Source organism: Emys orbicularis, chromosome 16 (assembly GCF_028017835.1).
Source record: "Emys orbicularis isolate rEmyOrb1 chromosome 16, rEmyOrb1.hap1, whole genome shotgun sequence".
NCBI lineage: Eukaryota > Metazoa > Chordata > Testudines > Emydidae > Emys > Emys orbicularis.
Genome location: NC_088698.1, coordinates 26511330 through 26533721, shown reverse-complemented (window position 1 = coordinate 26533721; position 22392 = coordinate 26511330). Strand labels below are relative to the sequence as shown.

Genomic DNA, 22392 nt, shown 5'->3' with positions numbered 1-22392 from the left:
TTACACAACTGACTGCAAAGATCAGAGAATTGTCAGCAAGCTGGTGGCTTTAACCCATTGATTTTATTGACCAGTGCAACGATACAAGAGCAAATGGGGGCATGTCACAGTCTGTATAAATTGTCCTGATATTGACAAATTAAGACAAACTGATTAATTTATCTCCCCTTTGTTGTTTTCCTAACAGATTGCAATAAGGTTACTGACCAGTGCCTGTCCTACTTTAAACGTTGTGGAAACATCTGTCAGATTGACTTGAGGTACTGCAAGCAAGTGACAAAGGAAGGCTGTGAGCAGTTCATAGCAGAGATGTCCGTGAGTGTTCAGTTTGGTCAGGTGGAAGAGAAACTTCTTCAAAAACTGAGTTAGTTAAAGGACAAGTGTGTAAATATTGGGGCAAGGGGTGGGGAAGGGACTAAGAATATGTAGGGATTTTATTTTCAATTGGGAAACCAGAAAATATCAAAGATTGGATTTTACAGTCCTGTCAAGGAGAGAACATCATTAAAACTACCCATGTTAAGAATTTCTACCTGTGCCACTTAATTCAGTCTACCTGGGATGTCCTGCACTGACTCTTATGCAAATTCATAAGGCGACTGTTATTGATGATAAATGTTCACACCTGGAAGAAGACTGATCTGTTGTTTAAAGTACCACCGCATGTGCTTGGGTAGTGTAAATTTAATTTCTGCTCTTCATTTCTTAAAACAAAAAAAAAAGTTGGTGTCATTAAAGTGGACCACACACTGCATTTCTGCCTTCTTAACACATTTTGTTTTGTTACATCTTACATTATGCAGAAATATTTTTGTACAAAATTGTTTAAAAGTTATTTATGCAATGTTTTGAATGCATTACCAGTGTTTTGGTTTTGGATTGCCAATTTTTATCTTTACAGTAGGCGAGAACTTAACCTATACTTCGTAGACACAATATACATCTGCAAACGTGCCCAGGTCAGGAAAAGTAGGTTAATACTTTCAATTTAAAGCATGTTTTAATGGAAGTTTATATCCTGCTTTGTATACTTCAGAAGTGACATAAGCATGTTGTGGAAATAAGGTGTAAATGATAGTTGAAGTAAGACACTATGCCAAGTTTTATCTGTATAGAAATCACCTTTTTCTCAAAATTTTAAAAATTCCAATTTCAGCTTTTGCACATAGGAGGGTTTCACTCTGTAGCATGAGCTCTTGTACTCAATATGAAATTAATTTATACAGTGAGTCAAACAGTAGAATAAATGGTAAAGCATAGTCTTTTTTTCCTCTTTCTTTGAAGTGTGAGTTGAGTTCTCATTTAAGGTTTATAACATGGTTATTTCCTGATTGTAAAATTCTGCATTGATAAGTGCCATTGTTGTAAGGTGTTGTTTTCGTAGAATTTCCTGATGCAGTTTTACCTTTGTTGAATTTGTATAAACAATTGTACAAAAACAGATAAAGCCTAAGAGGGTTTCTATTCAAACTTGAATTGATAAAAATTGTTCTGTTTGATGCAGAGTCAAAAGTATTTACAGTGCAGTTCTCATCTGACGAGTAACTTTATTAAAAACAAAACAAAACTGCATACCACTTTCTTACTTAACAGCTCTGTTCCCTGTGTGTACTCAGTCATGACTTTCTGCCTTTAGGAACAAAACCAGGTTGTTTACTGTGTTTTGCTCTTAGCCCTGCAAAGCCACCATCTAAGACTGAGGTGAGCTGGATTTTATTTCTTTTTGTGTATGATCAGTCGTGAGGTTTGTTATGCATAAGCAAAACCATTGAGCAGAAAATGGCACAATGGACACGGAACACTCTAGGGTTGCAAGTGTAAAGTGACCTACTCTGGCCTGAAGCATCTTTCACTAGTTATGGTACATAAAGTCATGTATCTCTCATATACCAGAATTCTTTAAGCATGCTGATAAAGGAGAGAGAGTTGATCATTTTATTTCCAAAAAGTCTGACAAGTTCTGGTCCAGAACCTTGGAGCTTTGTGGTGTTTACTATTTTCTCAGGTGATATCTGTATTAAACAGTAAAATGGCATAAATTCCAGGTAACAATTATTTAGATGAGACAAAACTAAAGCTCATGAGCAATTTCAGAAGGACCCAACGTCTCACTAGCTGGGAAGCAAAACTGCTAGATGAAATTCTTTGACAAGTGAAAGGTAATGAATGTTGGAAGGATGAGTACACAACTACCTGTATATTGTGGGGAACTTAATTTATTATGAGAAGACCTGGATGTACTCCTGTGGGCAGTTCAATGAAACCGTGTGCACTGGCAGTCAAAAATGAAAATGGTAGGATGGATAAGACCTGGAAAATGTCAGAACAGATTGAAGCACCTTCACTGTTGGACTTGTGAGATGTGGTCCATCTAGGCTTGCATTCTCAACCCAGCATGACTCTCGCTCCTGTTGTGTTTGCAGTGCTGGTAGTTAGAAAAAAATCTTTACCTATAAAGTGAATACATCTTGATGGGGAACCCCCTACTGCCATTCTTAATTGCTTTTATTTGAAATGATTTTATTCTGAAGAATGATTAATTCTGCTACTTCAAAATTCAGCTTTAATGGAATATCTTTCCTGTGATATGAACATTTTGAAAACCAACAGTGTGCTTGACCATTACAGAATGTACAAGGCATAATCTCAGCTCTAAGAACCTTCAGGTAAGTAAACAGTACAACTCGGTGTAATGCAACAAGTGACCAAATGATGGAGGTAGCCAAGCAGCATGGATTTTGTAACTGCTACATTAGTTGCTGGATTAATGATGAGCTTTTTAGAAGTGTTTTGTTTTCAAACAACTGATAAGATGCCCTGCATAAAAAATTGACATCAGGCAAGCTCACTCAGTTTCACCATCTGTAAAGTGGGCATAATAGTATTTCTTTTGTAAAACGCTTTAAGATCCACTGATAAGCACTGTGGGATCTAGGTATTTATATGTAGGGGATAATCAATTTGAAAAAAAGTTACTATGCTCCTGTCTGTTTTAGCTACTACACAGGCACTACAGACAGGAAAAATGTAAAAAGGAAATGGAGGCAAGTGACTGACCCTGGCAGGTGGCAGAAGCAGCAGCAATCACCTTGGGGGAAGAGGGGAGTTGTAGAATGGGGCACCAATTGGGGCCTGCCTCTCTAGAAAACTTTGGACGTGCCTGAGCGTTATGGGGAAAATCGTTTTGTGTAGCTGATAAAATGGTGTATTAGAAGTTGTTTTACTACAGTCTGTTGGGCTCTCTATTTTTTGGCCCACCAGGGTACATGGTACTACGGCTAGCGTGTCTATAGTTCTTGCTTAAGTTTCACTTTCTATACTTAATTTATAGGAGAGGTAGAGCTAGATTTTTCATTCACGGGCTGCTACTTGTCCACATTGTGGGAACTTACAGCTTCTGGAGGGCAGATACTTTGTCTTAAAATATAGCTTTGCTATCAATTTTCTAATTCACATCTTTCCAGCTGTCAGGCAGACCATACTGAGTGATTCTAAAAGAGGCTTATCAGCCTCCAGTTCCATGGGGATTAAGCCTGCAATTGCAGTTGAACAGAAAAATCCTTTATCAATTCCAACTACTGTAACCCAGGCTGTCATCCTTTAACCTTCTCTTTAAACTACTGCTGAGTTTCACTATAAGGCATGTTTTCTAATAGTTCAATCATTTTTGTGGCTCTTCTCTGAACCATTTTCAGTTTTCCAAATTCTTCTTGAATGGTGGACACCAGACCTGGACACAATATTCCAACAGCAGTTGCCCCAATGCCAACTTGAGATTCCTCTGTTGTGCTGTGGGGTGTCATACTGGAATCTCATGTTCAGCTGATTATCCACCACAACCCCCAAATCTTTTTCAGAGTCACTCTTTCCCAGACTGTAAGTATAGCATACATTCTTTGGAGATGTATATATGGCTAAATCTACATATTAAAACATGTAAGTGTACCCATCTTACTAAGTAATTGAGATTGCTCTGTGATCTGTACTTTCATTATTTACCACTTCCAACTTGTCATTTGCAGATTTTCAGTGATTTTTTTTTGTTTAAGGTGATCAACATTTTTATCAAATAGCATAGGGCCAAAAACTGATCCCTGTGGAACCTCACTAGAACCAGAGCTGTTCAGCGATGATTCCCCATTGACAGTTACACTGAGACCTACCAGTTTTAATGTGTACCATGTTAATGTTATATCATGATAGTTTAATCAAAATGTCTCATGGTACCAAGTCAAATGCCTTAAAGAATATATTAGATCAGTTACCTTTAATTCCTCTAAAAAAGAGACAGATCTGGTCTATTTTCTGTAAACCCATGTTGATTGGCATTTTTATGTTACATTTAATTATTAAGCCCTATATCAGTTGCTCCATTGTTTTCCCTGGGATTGATGATAGACTAATAGGACTAATTACCTGGGTCATCCTGTTTTCTCTTTTTAAGTAATGGGAACAACCTTAGTTTTGTTCCAGACTTCTGGAACATCCCCACTGACTGAAGACTTATTGAAAAAGTCAGAATTAGTGGTTCAGCAAGCTTCTCAATCAGCTCTTTTAAAACTCTTGGATGCAAGTTATCTGGACCAACTGATTTTGAAGTGTCTGACTTTAGCAGTTGCTGTTTAATATCCTCCTGAGAAACTTTCCACTCCATTAGTATATCATGTACTTCTGTTTTTTTCCTAAATACAAAAATATTTACTGAATACCTCTACCACTTCCTTCTAGTAATGGACCAGTACCATTAAGATTTTTTTTATTCTTAATATACTTAAGGAAACCAATGGGCCACAGCAAGAAACTTAGGGCCAACATCCTTAAATTCCTTATCAATTTTCTACAATTTCCTAGCTGTGTGATTTATATTCATTACTGTCAACTTCCCCTTTCTTTCATTTGTTATATATTTTAAGTAGCTGCCTTCACTCTGTACTACTTGTGAACAACAATAGGATGCAAGATAGGCTTGAGGCAACACCACTCTTTCAACAAAAGACTTCAGATAATGCAGGGAAGTGATTTTAGAAGGGGGTTGGCTACATCAGGATAGCATTGAAGCTTATTACTCTTATAGGGGTGGCTTCTTGTTCCTTGTGTATGTAAGCATACTCATTCACAAGGTAGTACTCAAGTATATCAATACTGTGCTCAATCTTGTTACATCACTAAAGAGTCCAGTTCAAGGTGAGCTGTGTAGTGAGTGCTTGAGTAAAAGTGTGAGTGTGTTACAGGTGAGGGTTGTGCACACCTGGCTAAATCTAGGGGGTGCATGAGATTCCTTTATACAGCTGTTCAAAAGCATGCAGTCTGGCCATTCTAACCCCCACAGGGGATTTATTAAAAACAAGGAATTCTATGCTTTGACTAAGTCAGTATAAGGGGGATAGCAAATAGTTAAAAAAACAACAAGACATAAGACTGACCCCAGATCAGTTACAAACCTTTATTAAATTCTCAGCCATTGTTCAGAATGGAAGTAATGCATATGCTACATTCCCCTACATTAACTTACCAACTGAACAAGAACTTTAAGAAGTCAGTAACTTTAGAAAGTTCTAAAAAAAATAAAGCCAGAGTTTTGCTCCCTTCTGAAATAGGCAATAATGTCTGTTAAAGATGCTCTGTAAACTGCATATTTTATTTTGAATTGTACCAGACATCAGCAGCTGTTTTGATAGTTCCTGTTACTTTTAAAAGTATTGACAAATTTGCTAGTTTAGCCAATATCCAGCTTGTGCATAAAGTCTTGGAGTAGTTTTCTTTAAGAATGATAGGGGGTTGTGCAATAAAAATTCTTTAAAATAACCAGCCAAAAACAACCCTGGAACCAAGTAGAATACGGTAAGCTAGGCACATAGGTTGTCTTCCATTTCCAACTCTTACCACCTCTATGATGGAGTACTGTGATTGAATTGCAGCACTTGAGTCTAATTTAAAAAAAATACAACTCAACGCTCTGTTTCTGTTAAAGTAGTTAAGATAGAGTAGCAGTGCTAAAGCTAGCTTCTCTCTCACATACCCCACACACCATCCCTAAAAGCTGTGAATCTAGCTTAAGAGTCTTTCCTGTACTTACTCCCTCACTTCAGCATCTTGTACTTTTATCAAAACAATACAGAAATCCCCCTGTAAGTCCTGGCTCTAGACCACATTCTAGGCCCAAGTAGGTGCGGGAGGCAGTATACCTCCAACAATCTCCTGTACAGAAAACCAAGAGCATTTTTAATGTACTAATTTCTCCAGTTGCCAAAAAAAAAAAAGCCAACCTTCTCAAACTAGGTGAAGACTGGGAATTGAATAGTGGGTTGTACAGAAAGTTGAAAGATACCCACGTGTATATAAAACCCACTATACAATATGGCAATATTAGTTTTTGTGCAACACCATTTGCCCAGTAAAATTCAACTCAGATTAAAGTTGTCACTGGATAACGTTAAAGACATTTCAATAACTGCCATTAGATCTCACCCTAAAGAAAGAAAGTGGTTATACTGTTAAGTATCTAGCCCTAGAACAGATTACAGCAAAGGTCATGGGCAATACTGGCTTCCTACTACACTCCATTATTTCCCTCAAAACCTACTTTCACTGAGCTGGGGGACCCTTAAAGGGAAATTTTTGAATTCTAAAGGAACAATTATTGCCCCTGATGGTGGTTTGATACTATCTAGGAACTGGACTGAATAACCTATTTCACAGGGGTCACCAGAGAGGTAATTGGCAATTTTGTTCACTACCCTAGTCTTGATTCAAAACACTATACTACAATTCTTCTTAATCCGGTTTTTCCTTCCTTACACTCAACCCATACCCACCCCAGAAAAGCTAATGGGTTAAGGTTTGTAATACTGTAACCCCCAAAAGTTAGCATGTACTAGTTTCACTATAATTTATCTGTATTCACATTAAGTTCCTAGTATGTGGAATACAGTCTTTGCAAAATATAGATTATAGGTTTGAATGAATTTGGGACCACTGAAGTTAACACCTGTTCCCTCTAACTACATTTTATTTTTAAACTCAACATTGAGTAATTAGCATTTGGCTGCCATTAAACAGAGCTATGTAGGAATATGCAATTCACTTTGATAAAGAATGTGAAAGGACAGTATACAATATATATGTAATGAGACAGACATTCTGAATGAAGCAATAAGCATGAAAATAGATTAGCTGTACCTGCACAGAAACACTTGTGTAATGGCAGTGCTTTCTACAATCTTGTTTTATTGACTGTTTTAACAATCTTGTAGCAATATTGTCAGAACAGTTACATTCTATTAAGAGTAATGTTTAATATATTAAAGTTTGATTGGTGCTTATGCATTGCTCCTAATGAACCAGATTATAATCATCCAATAAGGTGGTCATGGTAAAGCAGTTTTCCGTTGACTATACTGGACCCTTCAGCAAATTTATGATTAAGGTGGTGGTGTTCAGAAGAGAGCAATAAGTGATGCTAGATCTGCTGTAAACAGTTGGACTTAAACAGTTCGTGGCTTTATAAGGTAACTCAGGCAGCTCCTGCAGTACACATCATGTTGCCAAACTGCAATTTTAATTACGTCAGAGGAAAGTGTTTCAAATGCTGCTGTAGCCTGCTGTTCAAAATGTTTGATTCATATTGAAACTAATGTTTGTCATAAGCTTCATCAGTCCTGCCCCCAGAAATACAGGAACTTGGGGTGGATATAAAACATATTTTTGGTCTTAAGATTTAAATACATGCACTGCTCGTACAACATACTGTCTACAGATGGGACACTCACTCATTCTTTTGCCGCACTTTGTGCAAGTGACCATGTGACCACATTCCAGAAGAACACAGTCAATTACTGCATCCATGCAGATCCTACACAGATTATCATCGTTCTCAGTCAGTTGCATCTTCTCTCCCTCTGCAAAGCAACAGACAGGGTTAAGATTTAGAGAGATTCAGGCCATGGCAAAAGCAGCTAAATTCTATCCCAGACATGTAGGAAACTAAGCCAACTCATTTCACCATCACTTAATTTTCATCTGCATTTACAGTAAAGCTACTGGTAAAATAAAGCTTTAGTTTACAACCATTATAAACTGAGTAAGATTAAGCCAACTGATGCAGAGTATGGTTGTCCTATATTTAGGATCAAATACCTCTGATGTCACAGTCCAGTGAAGAGAGTACTGGACTAGGATTCAAATACAGGTATCATTCCAGCTCTGCCACACCACTGTCATCCCACCTCTGGGCCCTATTAGTTTCATCATTTGTCAAACATGGATAACAATACTTACCTCCCTCTTTGTAAAGGACTTTGATCACTACAGATATTTATGCAATATTATTAACAGGGCCAAATACAACCTTACAAAAATTGCTATAGGACAGAAGACTTATGAATCTTATAGCCAAATGACACTTAGTAACTATGTAGAATTAAAGGGCAGCCATGTTGTATGATGGAAAGTAGATCTGGGTATTAATCTTTCACATTCTGTAAGATGTTAAACAGGAAAAAAAAATCTTGAAGTTTACATTTAACTGTCCCAAAATGATGCTGTAACTGTGAGTGGCAGAATTGTGACAATTTAACTCAGTTGCGCTTAGTTTAGGAACATAGTGCAGCCATATTTGTTAAAATGCTAATTTTAGGAAAAACACCAGAAACTTGATAAGAAAACCATCACTTGTCCCAGCAATGGCGTCACAGCTACTCCATAGAGAGACTGGTCCCCGGGCAGAGGGATTTTTGCCAGTGTAACTTTTATCACTGAAAAGTAGTAACATCACCAAAAAGTAACAGTTCTCTTCTGAAAGATTTTTTTTCTATGCCCAAAAAAAAAAAAAAAATCCCACTAACACTTTGTGAAACCCCAGTGAAAGGCATGGGGGTGTAAACTATTTCATTTTCTCTAATGGGTTGGTTTTCAATAGTTGTTACCAATTTAACTACTCTGAGGAAAGCTGAAGTGAGAGTGATCAAGTTTATTTAGCTTCAGCAAAAGTCACCAGAACAGCACAATCTTAGGAACCAATGCCACATACTGATCAACAGTGCAACTCACATGCCAGATCTAGTACAGCTTCAGCTATTCTGGACACAGCTAGTACAGCAAATAGCTTTCCAGTTGTTGCAGCTGACAAAAGCACTCACAATACCCATTGTCAAAGCCAATCACTAGAGAACAAGAGTACGTTTTAAGAAAAAAAAAGAACTAAACACTTACGTGTCTTGTGATTTTCCTCACACTCTCTGTACAGCCTGCTCACTTTCTCCACAAGTTCCCATTTTTCGCAACATCCTGAATAGTTGACAAAATTTCGAGCAAGTATTTCCTTCAGCTGTCGAACACTCAACCCTTCAATATCTTCCAGATTTGAAATATCAGACAATGATGCTCTTGCTCGCTTTCTGGACATGCTAGGGGTCTGAAACACACCAATTATTTCTTATGCTTTTAACTTTAAGTCACCAAAAAAGTTACACTGTTCTAATTTTAGCTAATCCCTGCTATAGTTTAAAGAATTTACCAATTTTTTTTTTTTTTTTACAATATTTTCAAATATTGATGTTAACATGCAGCACCACACCCTAGTTCACTCAAACTAAATTAACAGCGTGAAGGCTCTATATGGTTTTTTATGTCAGATGCCAAATAGGTCTAGTTTATTCTTTAGGTGGTTCATATGTCTCACCTGCTCTTCTGCGTTTTCTTCTTCTTCTTCTTCTTCATTATTTGAAGAAGGCATTCCACTTTGTCCCTGCATATACAATGAATCAGATCATAACAACCACCCCCTCTGGTACAGTAAGGAAAATGCTTTAAACAGGTCACAGATGACACAAATTGGAAAGCTTATGCTAAAGTTAGCCATTACAGTTTTAAGTGATCAGTCTTGTCCCAATTACCCATGTTCTTCCATTTTCAAGCGCAGGATGTAAAAGACCCTATATCCGCCCACTGGTATATTTAAAAAAAAAAAAAAAGTGTAGCAGACAGCATTTTTATAAGTTCATTGTAAGACCACAACTACTGGTACTGTACCTGTACAGGTGTTCCATTTTCTGTGCTTCCTCTTCTATTTGTAAGTTCTTGAGAGGACGACACTGATACAGACAGAGAAAATGGATGTGTAAAAAAACTAGAAGTCTGTGACCTTGAAGAATGCAAGCTACTAGTGTCTGTATCCTCAGAACCTAATCCATGATGGCAGAGTACAAGATCCACCAAGTCTTCTTTTTCTCGACAAGTATCTGTTGGTATGTTTCTAAGAATCAGATACTGACGCAGATCCTTGACTTTCAATCGCATTAACTGAGGCCGCTGAAATGCGGTCTCTTGTAACAAGTGACAAGTAGAACATCTTCTGAGATTTTCTTGTAAGACTGAACAAACTGAGCAAAAATCCTTCTTGCAGTCACAACACACATGCTAAACAGGAAGACAAAAAAAGCCATTAAACTGTATGTCAGATATTCACAGGAGTAGAAAATAAATCTATTTGCTATTTCCTTCACACACACCCCTCCATCACCCACTGCTATTCTTATGCTTTCAGCTGACAATCTTAGTATATGTTTTCTGAGATGTCTATGAAACTGGCCTATCAAACAGTTTTGCAGGTATTCTCCAGAGCATTTGTAGGGCTAGTACATTCATCAAGACATTTAATCAATTTTAAAAAGGCAACACTTAGTGTGTATTTAAGTTGTAGTTAACTCAAAAGGACACCCACTTGAAATCTAGTCAATTTCGAAGTGAGTTGCAAGTAATTTCAAGCACTATACCTGCCACCAAGTCTGTTTCTATTTTCTGGGGAAATTTTTAGTGTTTTTCTCTCTCACACACATAAGGGAAATCTGACTACAGAGGAGAAAGTATGATTATACACAAGGTGCTGGCAAATGTGCCATGTTAAAAAAAAAAAAAAAAATCTTATCTTTCAGGTTTAGTGATCTTAGCCATTAATTCTTACAGTAATAAGAGCAATTTCAGACAAGTTTGATATAAAGTGAGTGTCCTTTTAAAATGTTTTCCTACTCTCAGCAAAAGAATCATCCTCCCCAAGTACTAACTGTGCAAAGCCATGCAGACCATCCATCCCCTCTACTTTATAGATTTCAACTGATGTATCTGAAGTTAGAGGAACCAGACAGCTGTTGAAGGTAGCTTTTTACTTCCAGACTATAGATCCAAGGTATACTCCCACAACAGCTGCATATACTAGAAAGTGGCAGGGTCACAAAGCAAACAATTTGGAGAATAGCTGCTCTGTGGTTGGAAACCTCTTTGTCCTTCATGATACTGCTGCTGCAAATTCTGATTGTGAGACTGCATACAAGGCATCCTCTTTCTGTGAGGACATGACAGTGTACACCATTCCACAGGCCTCATCTTGACTAGAAGAGATGTTTTTGAAAACATTAGCCAACATATTCTAAAACATTTTCCCTTGACTAGACAGTGGAGACTACAGGGGCAATGTCACAGAAGACAACGTATAATGACTGCAGTGTAACAGTCATCCAGCACCATTAGAAACACTACTGAAGCCTTGACATATTGTTCCCCTTCCATTCCCAAAGAACTAAGTTAAGATTTAAAATTAAGAGTGTAACCTCATTAGCTGGGATAAAATTACTAAGACTCAGTTCTGATGATTCAAGATACTAACCAGGTTCTAAGCTGGAATCATGAAGATACCACTTTCTGCACTGTGCTACTAGGAAATTAAGTCATGGGAGACAATTATGCCTTCCTCTGAAGTAGTGGCTAGAAGTATAAGTTGCAGTTCCTAAATAAAATGTCCACAGAGCTCCTCTGAAAAGATATTGGCTAGGACCCTGATGTTTTGGAAAGACAGTTCAATGGCTAAATAAAATGTAAGCTTTTATTTTGACCCTCAAACAAACAAAAAGCAACACTGTTAAAAGAATGTCACTATGGGTATTTCACCTGGGGTGGGGGGGGGGGGGAAGAGAACCCCACAAGACTCCACAGCAACAACTCTTATATCCCTTGTGTAGACATTTTGGCTCAGGCTGGAATGTGGGCTCTGAAGCCTCCCAGCCCATCGCACCAGAGCCCAAGCAGCTACATGGCTATTTGTAGCATCATAACACAAGCTTAAGTCTGTGTAGACCTGGGCTCTTGAGACTCAGCTGTGGATTGGTTTGTTTTTGCCATGTAGACATACCCTGTATTTTTTTCCAGCTTCAAAAGCCTCTCAAGCAAGAATGTGACAAGAATATTTAAGGAAAGATATGAACTGTAAAGGACAAGGTAATTTTCTAATTAGGCTCCTATGTCCCCTACACTCTAAGTAGAGCCAAACACTATACACTATAATTGAGCTACAAAGCACTACCGATGTATCCATTTCACTCAAAGCCATGTAGGATAACCTCTGTATACAAAAAACTAACTACAGACACCACAAACTTTTTTAAAAAGCTCTTGATTTAGATTTACTATTTCTAATATGAAAACAGAAAAGTTAATGTCACATACTCAACCCTTCCTGGAGACATGCTAAGGTCTTAGGTTGGCATCTAAACTCATCTCTCCTACAACAAGAAACTAGACACCATAGGAAATAATATCTCCACAGCAAAGAAAAAATCTGTAGGGAAAAAGACAGAAAAAAATCTCTTTCCGGATATCACAGGTCAACCCTACAGGAGAATAAATTGTAAGGGACACATCCACAGTAGCAAATAGAAGATGCAGAAGTTAAAGTTCACTTTTCCTGAATCTTCAGGCTGATAAATCTGAATTACAATTCTTCCAACAAGGAAAAAAAAAAAAAAAGGGATGGTCTAAGGGTGGGCAAACTTTTTGGCCCGAGGGCCACATCGGGGTTGCGAAACAGTATGGAGGGCTGGGTAGGGAAGACTGTGCCTCCCCAAACAGCCTGCCCCCTATCCGCCCCCTCCCACTTCCCGCCTTCTGACTGCCCCCCTCAGAACCTCCGACCCATCCAACACCCCCTGCTCCTTGTCCCCTGACCGCCCCCTCCCGGGACCCCCTGCCCCTAACCACCCCCTGGGACACACACACCCCCATCCCCTTTCGGAATGTGGCCCTGCGAACATGGGCGGAGGACTCAGGAGGAGCAGGGGCAGCCGGAGAGAAGCGGTGGTTTCCCCTTCGAAGTGCCGCTTCTCTCCAGCCAGCTGTGCGGCCACCCAGTGCTCCTCCTGAGTCCTCCAGCCGCGCTCCCGCCACCCGCACCGCCTGCCTGCCGTGCAGCCCCTCCCCCCCCGCGGAAGGTGTGCCGGTCCTGAGCTGCCCGAGTGCCCGGCCCCATGCCAGGGCACCCTGTGTTCACTGTTAAATCTGCCCCCCAGCCGCGCCGCCCGGCCAGAGCCAGCCACGCCGCTGTGCTGCTGGCACGGTGAGCTAAGGCTGCGGGGGAGGGGGGACAGCAGGGGAGGAGCCGAGGCCGGCCGGGAGCTCAGGGGCCGGGCAGGACGTCGTTTGCCCACCTCTGGTCTAAGGGCAACTCTGATGGTCACTTCAGACATGAGTGAAATGGTTCTGCATTTAACAACTTGGAGGACAGGGATGGTGGGAGCTCTAGCAATTAGCCTCAGATTCCTGATTCTCCAGTCACAACAGGCCTGATCTGAATCCCATTAAAGTTAATGGGAGGGCTCCCAGTGATTTCAGAGGACCCTGAATCGGGCTTAAGTTCTAGACCCTGTTTAGTTTAGAGAACCTGAGGTAAATAGTGGTCCTAATTCAAGAGATCTATTTGCATACAGGCAGAGGGAATTGGTACAGCCAAGAGTCACATGAGTCCCTTAACACAACTACCTCAACCACCATAATTAGCCTAGATCGATCTCTCCCCACGTTCTTTGGAATTTTAATAAATTAGCCCTAGGAAAGCTTAGATTGAGACATTATGGACCCTTAGCTACTGCTCAGGCATATTGCCACCAAAGGAATGCAGAGTACAGTAGATTTTAAAAAATGGGGAAATCTCTGCCAAGAGATTGATCTGTTGTACAGAAAATCTAATAGAGATTCTTACATCAGAAACAGCTGGGCTTCAGTTTATTCTAAGTTAGCTGCAGAGAACTGGGTCACTGAGTGGTCAAGATAATGCTGGCCTGCCAAATTGACTCTAATTTTACAGATTACATTATTTTTATATAAATACATAGAACAGTCAGTCATCTATGCGTTGGGTTTTGAAATACATCCATAGTTTAAACAAAATTCCAATCAATTTTATCTGGTACATTTTTCGTTGACTCACCTGTTTGACTGTAAGTGAAGTGATAGGCTACTGCACTGGTTAGGTTTTCAACTTCCTAACCAACCTTATTCCTCTGACACAGGGCTAAGACTGCAATTAAGTTCACTTGGTTTCTAAGGAAAATGCTACAATACTAATTGTGAATTTGAGGCTTTTCTGTTGCTCAGCCTCTCCATCACTCAGTTGTTCAGCAACTTCCTTGGTTATTATTTTGAACAAGCAATATAGGAAAACTAATCCTTTCTGACATCAACTTCCTCTGTGACCTTGAACAAATCATTAAAACCCCTCCACCTGGTGCCTCAGTTTTACTATCTGTAAAAGGGGGAAATACTTCTCTCCTGACAGGTCTACAGATTAGTTAGTGTTAGTAAAGCATTATTTAATAAATTATACTCACCTTTTTCCTAAAAACTGAAAATGAAAGCCCACAGGCTTTGCAGACTATATTGGCTCCTGAAGATGGATATGCTGAGAAGTCTGTATTTGGTGCAAATCTGAATGGGCCAGTACCTCCCCCAAATCCTGGCTGTTGGCCACGGACAGCTCCGGTACCCATGACTTCATTCAGCAACCCACAGCAGGAAGCCCACATGGATGTGGCTCCCGCCTGAAAACAGTAAAGGCAAAAAGGAAACTTAACTCCATTTTAAGATTCTTACCCGTGCATAACTTGTTATTGAAGAGATGCTTCATTCTGTTACACCATCATCCCACTAGTGCTGTGTATGAATTCCCAGAGTACTAGTAACTTAACACAGTAATAACTCTTAGAATGGTCTTAGTCCTGTGCTTCCCAACTGGGGTCTGAACAGTTAAAATAAGCAAAGGGCCTCTTTTGAGAGCAGTTTGGTGGGGGTTGCACAAGCAGGCAAGGTAGAGAACTTGAAAAGGTAATGTTTTAGGAGAGTGGATCAGTGAAAGAAACAGACTAAGGATCAGTCAGCAAAGACACAGGAACCCACAAGGAAGACTGGCAGTTAGTGAGCAGAAACACTCGAAGGATGAGAGAAAGAAACCAGCAAGTCAGGCCATAGCCAACAGCACAGGCTCAGCAAAGAATTTGCTGCTGGAAATGGAGAAAGGTGATTTTGTGGAAGCAGATTACACCCAGACAAGAATACCTGACGCGTGGGGTTTCTGCATTTGAGAGCAGAGGCACTGGAGCTCCCGGTAGCCTCTAGGTGACAAAACCACATTAGTTTCTATTTGGTTCATGTCTGAAATATATTTACAGCCAAAGGGTTAGAATCTTATCTTAAAGGGGCAACTGAAATTCTGTTGAAAGTGATAGCCTAACTTCTCGCAGCAGCAAGTATGCAAGTAAGTTTTTCCAAGCCCTTTCAGTAAGTGCAACATTGTTTTACTTGTATTAGGCATCTGTAAAATTGCTATTATAAACAGTTCTGAATACACACTGACCATGTTTTAATTTTAAAAATCAAGCTGGAGCATCCAAAAAGCATTCACTTTTGAAATACACACATTTCAAGTATGAATTACTCGTTATCCTTGGAAATATTTTATATTGGAGTCTCTTGTAAGGGGGAGGGCAATCCACTGTAATACATATTCTACTTAAAATCTACACTTATAGGAGGCAGCTACTTTTAAGATTCAGACAGACAGACTGTGCAAGTCCAATTACAGTTTTTAGTTAGACTCAAAAATGATTACACAAAGAAAAAAAGAAAAATGTGTTCCTCGATCAGGCCAGCACCACAGTTCCTTCCTTCTTGGAAGGAAAACAGAGTGATGTTACTGAAGGATTTATGCACCTTTAAGGAAAACACCAAGCAATGAATTTTAAATTGGTATGTTTAAAGCTATTTTGTCTTTCAAGCCTTTACCAAAACCACACTGGAATACACTGAAAAGGGAGAAGATGTCTTACAGCTAAAGAGGAAGAAAATGGAATACATGTATTTGTGATTTCAAGATTAAATGCTAGTGCAGGGAAGGAGCCTTTATCAGTTAGGTATGCATGGAACTGCACGAGCATTTTATCTGGAGACTGAAGGGTTTCTAACTCACATTTTAGCCACTAGCTAGACTCATTTTAAAGTGAATTTATAAACTTATTCTAAAATTAACTGAAAACATTCTGATATTTGTGGTAATTGAATGCAGAATTAAATATATATAACCCAGGAATTTTGTACCCTTCAATATGGTAGGAAACATTCCTCTAATTTTGAGATTACAGTTTATAAGAGCCCATGGGAAGCTATAAGAAATCCTGTCACAAACTAAAGATATTTTATCTAAATCTTTCCATGAGAAAGACTCAGATAAACTTGAAATTCAATGAGAAATGCCTCTCATAGTGATTCTGTACATCTCCAGCCCACACAAACCTTGTGCCTTCACTTTTCCTATAGGAAGTTTTCAACATCTCTAGTTAAATGTGTCACTGAGGTTCTAAACATTGTCAGGGCTAGGACCTTGCGTTCCTTTACAGCTGTACTGCACCTAGCACATTATAGGCATCACCAGAACCAAATATTCATAGACAATAAATCTACTGAGCCCAATCTTGCAAGCACACCATGTGCAGAATTTACACTAGACATAACAGAAGACCTGCATGTGGAGTGCTCCCAGGACACTACCATAATTTAAAGCTTCCCACACACCCTTCTGAAAAGGAGTTAAAGATTTTCACCCTGCTACAGGAATACCTGAGAACACTGGATTTTTCAACCCATCTTAAAATTCTTACGTCAGTGTTTCCTTTAGCAACAAGATCCATTAATCTAAGAACTCCATCTTTTTGTCCCTAAGCAGCCATCACGTGTCTATTAAAACCTTATGTTCATGCCTGTGTGGGTTAAGTCAGTCACTGTCAGTATATTTTCAAGAAACATATTTGCAGTGAGAATGGCAATAATCCCCTCTAAATTGAGCAAAGTGTTGGGCAGTAATGATTTAACTACCATATAAAAATCCCTTTAGTGTACATTATTAACAGACAAATGTTCCCGCTGAGGTACGTAATCAGACATTCATGCTTGTTTACACATGCTAAGCCAGTCTTCAAAGAGCTACCAACATACAGTCAGCACCTCAGAAACTGACAGTTAAGGAACTTAAGTTCTTGTTAACCCAAACCTCAATTTTCTACATTTAATACCAAAAAGAATGTAGATTAACCAATACTCATTTTCCTGTGCAAATTTCAAGTTGTCCCTGACCATCCTAGTTTTACTAGACAAGAATGAGTTGTGCTGAGATTTTTTTTTTTTTTTTTTTTTTTTAAAAGCAACCCACAAGATATACACTTTTTAATCTACGAGGACTAAAACATTTGTTACAAGCACTTTTAATTATTTCTGTAATAGACATGCGAGACGCTGACAAAGATAACATTAAACAAATTGAAATTTAAAAGCCACAACTGCCAGCCCAGCTTAACTGGAAAAATGGACCTGAAAGGTAACTAATCAGATCGAAGGAAGAAGATGCCCCAATTATCAGAAGAAAGGATTGTGCATGTTGAACTCCAAGTGAGCTAAAAATCAGGTTTGGGCCAAAGTTAGCAATTGGCAATGACATCACTTGTTTGTTAAAGGATAAACTCTTGAGCTGATCACTGCTAATACTTGCTGCACCAAGTTAGAGCCAACCAACACTGGGCTAAGCACCCCCAGGCTTAGCTCTTCTGTAAGTATTTTGATCAAATGATTATAAATGTTTTGTTACTATTTGAATGCAGTATATTGCTTATTATTTAGGGTTTTAGGCATGTTTAGCGCAATTGTATAAGTACCATTTGGCCTGAAGATCTAATGAAGGAATTTATAGTTAATGTCTAGTAGTATCTTCTATTAATAATAATAATTCCAACATGTATGAAAGCCATGGTTCAAGACACTGTTATATCAACATAATTAAAAGGACACTGTTAAGTAGTTACAGCCAAATAATTAGGGGGATGGAAGGAAGGGTGTGGTTTTTTGTTTTTGTTTTTTTTTAAATGTATGAAATTACTGGGGGAGGAAGGGAGAAATAAAACATCCTCCTGTAGAGAATTTGAACACTACAGTTTGTGTTAGCACATAGCAACATGATAGTGAAACTGTTCATTTAGTTCTGGTTGTACCTTCAGTGAAACTGGCCCAGAGCAGGTTCTCCCCTCCTTCACCCCCCAGCAGATAAGGCCAGAAGGGACGTTCTGATCATCCATTCTAGTCTGACCTCCTGCATAACACAGGCCACCGGATTTATTTCAATTATTTCCTGTTTGAACTAGATACAGCAGCTCCTAAACATTACTGGTTCAGGTGCCACCTTCTTAGAGAAATGAATGGATGGAACAATCAAGCTCAAATACTAACTTAGTGCATGAACAATAATTTGGGAACCCCTGAATTTAAAGCATCTCTTAGAAAAACCTTCAATTTTGATTTTAAGATTTCCAGTGATGGGGAATCCACCACAGGCCTTGGTAAGTTTTAATGTCCAAGCTGAGTTACATGCAAGACCTAACCAAATAAGAGTAAACAAACAAAAAATCAAATTTAATTTGACCAGTATTTAAAACTTGGGTTAAAAAAAGCAGATAGAATTTTCTCTTGACTGCTTACCTTTAATAAGGAACTACTTGCATGTTTCTGTAAATATGGTATAAAACTGATCAAAGTTTTGGTTTTTTAATCAATATTTAAGAATGAACTATACATAAGAGAAGATGAGGAAGAACAGAGAGGGCACTTGGTTGGTTGAACAAATGGGTGGTTCATTGGGTGGCAACAGCCCAAGGAAAGATAAGGATGGCAATGATGAAGAGTAGCAACAATCAGGCTACCAACTAGTTAAACATCTGTTTTTCTATGTTTATCTATCCAATAGGCTGTAGCAGCTCTCTACACACCATTATCAATACTGGGTATATATTTAGGAAAAATATATTTTGTTTCTCTTATGTACCAATCATGGATTACTTTAAAATAAGCACTGATAAAAAAAAGAAGTGTTGATTAGATTTTATTTTGTATGCTTGTTTGGCCACTTTTAATTGAAAATCCAAAATATATATTGCATGAAGTCTTTCCATAACCCGTCTAATCAACAGCTGATTCTTTGTACAGAATCAATGTTGTGAAAAGGTAACTAAACCACACATACTGTAGAGAATGTCTGAAAGTTTTGGCCACCCTGTTTAAGAATGAGACCATGCCAAAAGTAAGTAAGATGTATACAAAAATAACTTACTAACTTTACTAGATAGCATCTCCTTATCCTCCTTTCAACCAGAGCCCTTAACTATCTCCTCCATGCCCAATTTTTTTCTTTACAGGACTTGTGCTCCATTTTATTATTTTTTTTTATTATTATTATTATTATTATGTATATAGGAGGCCTAAAGACAGTTTTCAGGTTGTTTTTTCTATATGTAAGTTCTGTCCTAATTAGAAGTTTATAAAACATGACATCATAAGAGTCAAGAAGTGACAGTAAAGCAAGGTGAGGAGAAGGGATTATTAGTCCTGATTTAAAACTTGTGTTTTTGTTATCAATATAACTTCAATAGCTAACTTTGTGAATAATAGAAGCCTTTGCTAATGATTCAGCACCTTTGTGCACTCAAGGCATTACACTTTCACAAAACAGATTCCCAAGACTTCCAGACATATTAAGTCTGGTCATCCCTAGTTGGAGGATCTCTGGGATTTCTAAATGTGTGTGTGTGTAAAAATGAGGGAGGGGGGGTTGAAAGACTGTTTCAAGGCTTCTTTAGCCATTAGACACATACCAAAAAGGACAAGCCCAACTTTTTTTTTCAGTTTCCCCCCCCAGAATCCCCTACAGTTCAAATGTAATGAACTGCAGATTCTATACTGTGCCCTAATGCCCACCACCACATCTACCTTGCACAAATACATGTGAATGCTCTGACCCATAAAGAAGTTGTACTAAATCTTGGAGCATATGCCAGATCATGACACCAGGATCTGGTGCAACCCAAGATCTATGAACATTCACCAAATTCAGGAGGCAAGCAGCTAGTACTAAAGAGCCCTATAGCGAGACAGGGTCTCAAGTTCATCATTAAAAGCAGGTCCATTTACAATCTGTAAGCCCTGAACAGCTCCTGCTAGGGTTCTCAAACTTTTGTACTGGTGACCCCTTTCACATAGCAAGCTTCTGAGTGTTTAACACCATTATAAATGCTGGAGGCAAAGCAGTGTTGGGGTGGAAGTTGCCAGCTCACAACCCCCCATGTAATAACCTCGTGACCCCCTGAGGGGTCCCGACCCCCAGTTTGAGAACCCTTGAGCTAGTGGATGGTATCTGGCAGAGCTGCTTGCCTCTCCTCCAGGTCCTGTACGGCAGGTGACGAGGTCAGATCAAGCTAGCCCTTGAGGGTATGTCAATACTGCACTGTCAACTCGTGTCTGGTCTCATGGACTGTTTCCAAGCACATGCCTGAGCAGCCACACTGCACTGTCAACAACTGCTGGAACTGGGTCTCACAGCCCTACTAATGCGTCCATTCAGCCCTACACACACCTTCTGCCCCGGGTGTGCTGCTTCAGCTGCAGCCAAACTGCAAAATGACCGGGCTCCAGCCCGAGTCACACCAAGACTCAGGCCCGGACCCTCCTCACTGGCAAGATCCCAGCGGCGGGATCCGGAGCGCTTGCAGCGCTGACCCGAGCCCGGCAGAGCGGCGTGGGCCCGAGTGGGAGCCTGGACGTGGTCGCAGCAGAGGTGCCAGGTCAGCCGGGCCCTGGGAGAGGCGGGGCAGTCTCCCCACTACCAGTCCCCCCGGGGGGGGGAGCCCCTGTGGGCTTGGCTCACGGGCTGCCAAGTCACGGGGGCTTCTTAGCCTAGCGCCAGGCGGGCCCACGGAGGGCGGGGGGCAGCGGCGGCCGCGGGCTGGGCACTGGCACAGGAGCCCGCCACTCCCCGCCAGGGGGACACAACCCTGGCGGTTCCCCCAGCGCTTCCAATGGCCCGGGGACCCCCACTCACCTTCATGACCGCTCCCGCCTCGCCTCCTCCACGGGGGACGGCGAGCCCAGCACCTTCACATCCCACAGGGCCCCGCCCTGCGCGGCGTCCAGAGCGCCGCCTCACGGAGGGCGGGACAGGCCGCCTCCTCCCACCCCCATTGGTCGCCCCTCAGCCAATGAGAGTGATAATGTCCAGCGGACTCTCCAATCGGAGGAGCGGGCGCATCCATTCCATGGGGAGGGGAACGAGTCCATTCAATGGGGGGTTGTGAGTGAATGTTAGGGCCTCCACAGTCCCCTCCCCCAGGGAGGAGCTGGGCCGGGCGGGGCAGAGCGGGGCTCGGCTCAGGGGCGATCCCAGCTGAGGGGCCAAGCCTCGGGGGCACCCCCATCGCTGCAGCACCTGACGGGACAGTGCACCTGCATCAGTGGGGGAGATCGTCTCTGGACCGGACCGGACCCGAACCGCCCCGGACACCCCACCTGGGCCCGTCTCTAGACCGGACCCGAACCGAACCGATCTCCCACCGCCCCGCACACCCCGTGTGGGTCCATCTCTCTAACAGAGCGGAACCGACTTCCCAATGCCCCGGGCACTCCGCCTGAGCCCATCTCCATTACAGACCGGAATCAACCTCCCAATCCCCCACATTGCCCCATCTCGATAATGGACCAGAATCAACCATGCCTGTCACCCTAGATGCCATGCCTGGCCCCATCTCTGTAAGACCAGAACTGACCTCCCCTGCCAGCCCAGACACCACGCCTGCCCCCCACTCTATAACGGACCTCACAATGCCCCAGACACCACACCTGGACCTGTCTCTATAAAAGACTGGAAACAACCTCTCAATGCCATGCCTGCCCCATCTCTGTAACAGAGTGGAACCTCTTCCCCCACTCCCAATGCCCTAGACTTCAGGCCTGGATCCATCTTTGTAATTGACCAGAACCAACTTCACCCACTTCCAATGCCCCAGAAGTCATGTCTGGCCCGATCTCAGTAATGGACCAGAACCAACCTTATCCCTGCTCCAGATGCCAAGCCTGGCACCATCTCTGCAAAGGACCTTTATCAACCTCCTCTTGATCCCAATATCTTGAATATTATGCCTGTCCTCATCTGTATAATGGACATGGACCAACCAGGCCCATTTATAATCCTGATATACGATATTTTCC

At 40.8% G+C, this 22392-nt stretch overlaps 2 protein-coding genes across 2 annotated transcripts in view; one reads left to right on the top strand and one right to left on the bottom strand.

The window, feature by feature from the left end:
- Nucleotides 1-1466, top strand: part of KDM2B (lysine demethylase 2B) — a 170767-nt gene extending 169301 nt beyond the window's left edge. Inside the window, exon 22 of the mRNA XM_065418043.1 lies at nucleotides 188-1466. Coding sequence (XP_065274115.1) covers nucleotides 188-369 — 182 coding nt within the window. The 3' untranslated portion in view covers nucleotides 370-1466. The remainder of the gene's footprint in view (nucleotides 1-187) is intronic.
- A 5287-nt stretch (nucleotides 1467-6753) lies between these two features.
- Nucleotides 6754-21310, bottom strand: RNF34 (ring finger protein 34). The gene is made up of 6 exons (XM_065417654.1): nucleotides 21230-21310; nucleotides 14652-14861; nucleotides 10030-10416; nucleotides 9680-9745; nucleotides 9211-9412; nucleotides 6754-7898 (listed from the first exon to the last, which is right to left on the bottom strand). Exons 1-6 carry the CDS (start codon nucleotides 21233-21235, stop codon nucleotides 7711-7713), a joined length of 1059 nt encoding a protein of 352 aa, XP_065273726.1. The 5' UTR covers nucleotides 21236-21310; the 3' UTR covers nucleotides 6754-7710.
- Between the last annotated feature and the right edge of the window lie 1082 nt (nucleotides 21311-22392).